Genomic DNA, 7,755 nt, shown 5'->3' on the forward strand with positions numbered 1-7,755 from the left:
GGAATATTCAGTTTCAGAAAGGCTGATAACAATTAGTTCAGTCAACGCGGAGTTGCTTTAACCCCAAGTTAAGCGCGCACACGAGGATACATAAAGCCCTGATTAGTGGAGCACAGATTAAGCGAGTCACCATGGAGACGGAGGGAAAGAAGGCGCGGTCAATGTATTTTACAGCGCTTGAGGCCGAAATTCTGATGGCAGTATATGCCGATAACATGCAAATTTTGCGGAAAAAAAGTAACACAGCTTCAGCTGCAAAAGAAAGGGAGCATGCATGGCAAAACATAGCCGACAGAGTCAATGCGTGAGTGTTAATTTAAACATTGATCTAGGGATTTCCACCCATTTAACACGTTATTTTATTATATTTTATTTTATTTTTTATTTCATACATTTTATTTTGTGATGTGATGTGAGCGCAGGTGCAACCCAACAGGCCCCAAACGTTCCTGGCAGCAAGTAAAAATGAAATATAAAAATATAGTCCAAACAGGTAAGGTGTAATTGTATTATGAGCCATAGTGCTTGGTCTGTTTGTCCTATGTAAATCAATTGCAGTTAGAGGCTACATTAATTTTCTTTCTGTAAGCACTTATTGAAATTATCTGAGCACATTACAAGTACATATTTGCTTACTCTGTATGCTCAAATGTGACCCGTTATAGCCAACAGAAAAAAAGCAGAGGCCCGAAAAACAGGTGGGGGTCCTCCACCACCACCACTCACAGAGGCTGAGCAGTTGGCCCTCAGCCAAACCAGTGGGCGCCCTGTGGCTGAAGGCATCTCTGCGGGGACATCCTCTGAGTCAATAACCCCACAAGACACAAGTGCCTACATAAGAGGTAAATTCAAAATAATACATGATGTGCATACATCCTTTCTTCACAGTCACCTTTGCAGTGCTACTCATTCATTTGATAAACTCTTTACCATAATGGATTATTTTGTAGTGAAGTTATTTTCCTACTGATTTTGCCTTCCCTCAGTCTTGGCTGTGTTTGAGAGCATAATGACAATGAAGTGTAAGGTGATTGGTATGTTTGTTAATTGCCATTTGGTCCCTTGTAAGTTATAAGTGACCAGTATAAACCTCATATTCTATCAGTTGATGGTGATGGTGTACTGCAACTGGTGCAGCCTCCTGTTGAGCCAGACCAACATGCAGTTGTGAGTACTCTTAATAATCCACAGATTATATGAGTTTGCAGTAGAACAGCAATGTTGTTAATTTCTTTACTACAGGAAAATAATGAAGAAACATTGACAGCTGTTACAGAGGAGGAAGCAACAGAGACACTTTATGAGGTTTACATCTTACAATGGAAAATATAACAATTGAATAAAATGTGGTACTATAATAAAACCATGGACTTTCTATGTCTCTAACAGAGTGATGATGGAAATGAAGAGGAAGAGGGTCCAGCCACTTCTCCAACAAACCTTTCCTCAGTAGGATGTTCAGCACTGATTTACAACCAACCTAAGTAGGCATGTACTATGAATGTCAATGCTATTTTCTGTGTTTCAATAGCTCCCTGTAAAGCAGCTGTACAAGACCTATTTGATCAAGAAAATAAAAAAATCTGACTTGGAAATGGAACACTTCAAGCAGCAGATCCAAAAGACCAAGATTGAGATTTTACTGCTGGAACATCAGTTAAGGGTGGGTGAAGTGGTCAGAGATGGACGAATTATTTCAGTGTTTGAACAACATAATAATATACTTATTAATACTTTGTGTACAGGAAATACAGGCGACCAATAAAGCCAGTTGAACAAAAAAATCTGTTTATTCTTCTTTCAACATGTTGAGGTGATGGGTCAAAGGAAATGATTGTGACATATGGTGTCTCTGACTGCTCTTCCATCTTGTATGTCCGTGGGAGGGTCAGGATGTTCATGATTTGGATCACTGCTGATGTTTGGTTCAGAAGGACAGTGTTCTCCTCTAATTGTGGCAATGTTGTGAAGAATCACACATGCCACAATAATGTCACATGCCCTTTCTGGGGTGACCCTGAGTCTTTGAAGGCACTGGAACCGGGCCTTAAGCATTCCGATAGTCATTTCAACTCTGGCTCTTGTCCTGCAATGAGCCAGATTATATCGCTGCTGTGGGCCCGGTTCAGGGTAAGGGGTAAGCAAATAGGGTAAACATGGATACCCCCTATCACCAAGCAAGTAGCCAGTGAACTCTCCTAAGACAGAAGGATACACTTCAGTTCAAATGTCCCTGTAGCAATTGGTCTTTATATATTTTAAAGTATTTTCAACTCACCATGTCCAAATTTTGTGCTCAGTGTACATTCACAAAAAATTTGTGAGTCATGAACAGAGCCTGGCCACTTGGCTTCCACATTTGTGATAATGTTGGCAGCATCACATATGATCTTCACAGTGCAGAGAACACAAATTAGCATCCATTACTATGATGAAATAATTTGTTAGTTTGAAATGCTACAGGGAGCTATGTACCTGTACATCAATGCTGTGGAAAGACTTCCTGTTCACATAGTCTCCTTCATTTACTGAAGGAGCAATGATTGGAATGTGAGTGCCATCTATACAGCCAATCACGCCTGGGAACCCTGACAATAAATGTAAAATTTAAGTAGTAGTTCAAGTATCACCACATCATGAATTAAGTTTTGTTCATCCTGCTACCTGCAATTTTGTGGAATCCCTCTTTGATAAATCTTGTGGGTCTATGACCGGGGAACACCACAGACGAGTGCAGGAGACGTTTCAGTGCAACTGTAACATTCCTGACTGCCCGACAGACGGTAGCCTTGGAAACGTGCTCAGCGTCACCAATATTATACAGAAAGCTCCCGTTTGCAAAAAACCGAAGTGCAATACAAATAATATGTACAGAACTGAGAGAATGTCCGCGATGTGTCACATGAGCAATATTAGACCTGAAGTTGTTATTCAAATAAATTATAGATTGTGCTGAAAAACGGTAACGTTCACACAGAAAATCATCAGGAAATGATAAAATGTCCAAACGCGCTCCAATCACTCTCTCCCGGCGGAGAGCTCTGTGGAGAATTTGGGCTTCAACATCTACTGGCTCTTCAAGGAAGGGGCACGCCATGTCTGACACTTCCTACAGTCAGGTTTCCGACAAAGAGGCGGAGAAGGTCAGGGTTAGTTGAAGTAAACCTGCTAGGGGGCAGGTTAGCTTCACGGAGTGTGTCGTCATAGTAACTCGCTCAGAATTAATCTAAACTCGCTTTGTGAAACCGAAAACCCAGAGTTTTCGTTAACTCAGGGTATACTTACTCAGAGTTTGCACTAAACCGGCTTTCTGAAACAGGGCCCTGTAAACCAAAAATCCACAAAAAAGATACATGTAGTCGTATATATGTGTAAGATGAGCATGTTTGAACAACTTCACTAAACATAGTTCAATTAAAGAGAAGGAAACTATCAAAGAGATGACGGTCTTTGTCTCCCCAAAACAGCCCTGAAAGAAGTTCGATTATTCCAGTGGGAGGAAACAACAATAACAGTGACTTTCTCTAGATTTTGACCATTAATTTATACCTCTATGTGTAAATTGTGTTTCTTAAAGGAGTTTTTGTTATAGTTTGTTGCATCCGTGTGAGCCAAAACTATTTCCTACATGTCAGAGTGTCGCAGTGTTGCTGCAATTAGCCACAAGGTTCGAGGTTTAAACCTGGTGGCCGTTTGAGGTTGCGATGAAAGAAAGTGTCCTTTTCACATTTGAACTAAATGCAGATGCAAACGAGTTTGTTTTTGTGTTTTTTCCAACAACCTAAGAACATCAGTTTATATATTTTACCCTTTAACTAAATTTCAATGTTCTCTAGACATCAACCTAAGTCATTGTCAATATCTTTTCAGCTTTTAACTTGTGAAAGTATTTTTGCTTCGTGGGATTTTGCCTCAGTTATAAGAAGCCGTGGGACGACCAAAGATTTTCTTATGCTAAGTAGTGAGTAAGCTACAAATTGATGGTGCAGAAGCACTGTAAAAGATTACCAAGTGATCCCTGACTGGCAACTATGCTCCCCCTAGACGTTCTCATATGTGGGCGCATTTTGGTCCTTCCTGACTTTTTTGGGTCAAGCTCTGAGTACAAAGTTAGGCCTAACAAGCCCCAAGAACCTAGGTCACATGTGAGAAAAACAGCAAACAACAACCATAACTTTTTTCTCTCTTTTCAGGCTTTTGTTCTACCCTTTTGATAACCTCAAGCACAGGCAGTTACAAGCCAGTGAGCCTTCCCTTTGTTTGGGCCCCATGGGTGTTTTGTTTGTTGCCTTCTGACTATGCATGAGATTTTTTCATTCTTTCATTTTTGTTTACGCTTACTTTCATGTGTGGCTGTGTTAAAATGTGGGAAAGAGAAAATAGCCTAATTCAAGTTTGTCTCTCTGAGTTGCTGTAAGTGTAGACTGGAGAGTTTATGTGTCTATGAACACATGAGTTTACACCCAGATAAACTGATGAATGGTTTGTTGGTTTAACCCCACTGTCTCTTTTTGTTTCTCTGTCAAAGTTTGGTGTCTGAGGACACATTCAGTTCTTAGTGAACTCCAGCTGAACTGACTGTACTGAATCATAAATGTCATTGAATGAACCAGAAGCTCCTTTTCTAAGTCTCTCCGTCTGATGATTCAAACTATTGTGAGCTAAATATGGAGAACAGAGTGTGCTACTCAGGGTGAGATTTACTAAAAAGAGCAAATTAGCATGATGACACTATTGCAAAAATGCTGAAAACTTTAGCAGGTAAACCACAAACAGTGTACCAATTTATAATCAGGGACAGGCAGTTTATTGCAGTAATACCTAATTAATGGGGCATAAATAAGAAGACTCGATGAGTACAGTGTAAGTGTAGGATTTATGAATGCGCGTCTCTCCGGAAACAAGAGGGCAGCTCGGGAGCAGCAGCTGAAGAAGAATCGATATAGTCGATATAGATGAAGCATGTCTTGGGACACTGATGTCGACTATGTGTGCGTGTGAGTGATGAAACAAACAGTCCTGAGAAATCTGTAATAAAAAAAGCTACTTTTCTTTACAATATGCTGCAAAAATGATAAAATGATAAATAAATAAATAAATAAAAGCGATACGAATCAAAAGAATGACAATGCTTTAAAGTTTAGTTGGGGACTGATAAAAGACACTGATATTGCAGCTATATAAATTTTATATCTTTATGATACATTTATTATTTAGCATGTTTATTTATATCAATATACTGCATTAAACGAAGATTTTATTTGACTTTATTTTAGCAATTTTTGTTTATTGTTGTTGTTTTTCCCAACAATACAATCACAATTATTTTCTTTCTTCACTGATCATATCAAGACTTAGAACAGTTTAATCAAAGCAAAAATTCGCATGTCATATCACGATTGCCTGAGGTTACAGTTGAGATTAGGTTTGGGGTTCCCACTGGTGACAACTTAGACCTCCAGTGATAACTTTCTATTTTTAGTCTATTTCATCTGCATTTTTGACACTTCCTAACCTAAAAACACAAACCTCAACACTACACTGTAAAAAAATTGCGTAGAAAAACAGAAAAACGGTAAGTTTGATAATTTTAGTTTGTGGACCTTTCCGTCAAGCTTCAAGGTTCTTTATTTGTCACGTGCATAGTTATACAAGTATAACACACAGTGAAATGTAGCCTGACACGCTCCTCGACATGGGGGGGGGGGGGGGGGGTAGAGGAAGAACATTATATATATATATACATTATATATATACATTGGGCGAATGTGCAGTAGTAGCAGCAAGCAGGTGAATTCTGTACATTAATATGAATAGACGTCTGACTATTTTACAGGATAGACAATGTAAACATATTTAAAATTAAAGGAATTTGAAATGTACATTGTGCCTTGGTTTAGTGTCTGGAAGAGTCCTGACTCAGTCAATTATAGATGATGTGAGAGGGCGGGTGTGTGTGTTTAGGGCACGGATGGCTTGGGGATAGAAGCTCCTCTTGAGTGTCTCTGTCCTTGCCCGGATGATGCGGAACCTTCTACCAGATTGCAGAAGTTGGAACAGTTTGTTGCCAGGATGGGACGGGTCCTTCAGTATCTGCGCTGCTCTAGTCCGGCATCTCCTGGTGTAGGTGTCCTGAAGCGGGGGGAGAGCAATTCTGCAGCAGCGTTCTGCTGTACGGATCACTCTCTGGAGAGCTTTTTGGTCCTTCACACAGCTGTTCCCGAACCACGATGTCATGTTCTGTGTGAGGATGCTCTCCACAGCGCCTGTATAGAAAATCCTGAGCATCTTTGGAGAGACCCCGAACTTCCTCAGTTGTCGTAGGTGATACAGGCGCTGCCTAGCCTTTCTGGTCTGGACCTGAATGTGGGCAGCCCATGTCAGGTCTGAGGAGATGTGGACACCAAGATACTTGAAGGACTGCACCCTCTCCACTGGAGCTCCATTGATGATAATGGGCTTGTAGTCTCTGTGCTGACCCCTTCTGAAGTCCACCACCAGCTCCTTGGTCTTGCCGACGTTCAGCTGGAGGTGGTTGTCCTGGCACCACGATGCCAGATTCTTCACTTCATCCATGTTATTCAAAGATGGCGCTGGAGTGACGGCAGCCTTTCCAAGTAGCTCTGCAACACCGCACCTTTTTTGTTAACTTTAACTTTTTTAGACTAGGCTTTTCAAACTTTTTTTCACCTTCCTCTACTTATACCTCTTAGATATAGCGATACAAGATGGATAATGCACTTTTTAAAACTTCTGGAACCAGTTCCTTCATCTATTCGAGAGCGGAGCTGCTGGCACTAAAAACAAAGGGACAGACCGGCATGCGACACAACATCCCGGCCGAGCTAAAGAGGAGCTACAGAGGCTGCAAAGCTGGAGCGAGGAGAGCGGATCACCGGAGGCGATTCAAACCATCAATCCCGACAGTGATCATGGGCAACGTGAACTCGTTACAGAATAAGATTGATGAACTGTGCGCTCTGAACAACCACAGACTATACCGTGAGTGCAGCTTGTTTATCTTCACGGAGACGTGGCTAACCGAGCTAACGCCGCAGGCTAACGTAGACCTATGCGGTTTCACATCCGTGAGAGCCGATAGGGACACGCAGGCCAGCGGAAAAAGCAGAGGTGGGGGACTCATTGTCTACGTTAACAACAGATACTGTAACCCTGGACACGTCTCCGTTAAAGTTTCGGTATGCCGTCCGGACCTGGAGCTGCTAGCTGTTAGCTTGCGGCCATATTATCTACCTCGGGAGTTGTCATGTGATCTGTGTGTGTGTTTACATCCCTCCGAGGGCCGACGCAACAGCTGCCTGTGAGAAAATACACACAGTCACAGGAAGACTTCAGACACAAAACCCCGAGGCTTTCATTATTATATCTGGAGACTTTAACCATGCCACACTGGACTCTACTCTGGCTGCTTTTCACCAGTTTGTGAATTGTCCCACAAGAAACAACAGGACAATTGACCTACTGTATGCTAATGTGAGAGATGCATACAGAGCCACCCCCCTCCCCCCACTAGGGAAGTCAGACCACAACCTGGTTTACCTACAGCCACAATACACACCCCTCGTCCAAAGGCAGCCGGTCACAACGCGCTCCATCCGGAGATGGACCCCAGAAAAGGAGGATGCTCTGAGGGACTGTTATGACACCACAGACTGGGATGTGCTCCTGAGCCCACATGGTGAGGACATAGAGGGGGCGACACACTGTCTTACAGACTACCTCAACTTTTATGTG

General features: G+C 42.0%; 1 protein-coding gene across 1 annotated transcript; it reads left to right on the top strand.

Annotated features, from left to right (window-relative positions):
- The first annotated feature begins 101 nt into the window (after nucleotides 1-101).
- On the top strand, nucleotides 102-6,961 carry LOC146567972 (uncharacterized). Its single transcript, XM_085283488.1, has 8 exons — nucleotides 102-304; nucleotides 423-493; nucleotides 666-842; nucleotides 1,106-1,167; nucleotides 1,243-1,305; nucleotides 1,390-1,449; nucleotides 1,532-1,663; nucleotides 6,764-6,961. The coding sequence occupies exons 1-8, from the start codon at nucleotides 132-134 to the stop codon at nucleotides 6,959-6,961; spliced, it is 936 nt and encodes a 311-aa protein (XP_085139614.1). The 5' UTR covers nucleotides 102-131.
- The last annotated feature ends 794 nt before the right edge of the window (nucleotides 6,962-7,755 follow it).

Source organism: Mchenga conophoros, linkage group LG8 (assembly GCF_057382185.1).
Source record: "Mchenga conophoros isolate Kocher_MC1m ecotype Shallow Benthic linkage group LG8, M_conophoros_male_GT1.1, whole genome shotgun sequence".
NCBI classification, from domain to species: Eukaryota; Metazoa; Chordata; class Actinopteri; order Cichliformes; family Cichlidae; genus Mchenga; species Mchenga conophoros.

Excerpts from the sequence above, each read along its gene's own strand:
- LOC146567972 (XM_085283488.1), top strand. The coding sequence starts at position 132 with ATGGAGACGGAGGGAAAGAAGGCGCGGTCAATGTATTTTACAGCGCTT. Across the intron at positions 494-665 it reads TAAAAATATAGTCCAAACAG|CCAACAGAAAAAAAGCAGAG; the intron begins GTAAGGTGTAAT and ends GACCCGTTATAG. Across the intron at positions 1,664-6,763 it reads TGCTGGAACATCAGTTAAGG|TTCCTTCATCTATTCGAGAG; the intron begins GTGGGTGAAGTG and ends TTCTGGAACCAG.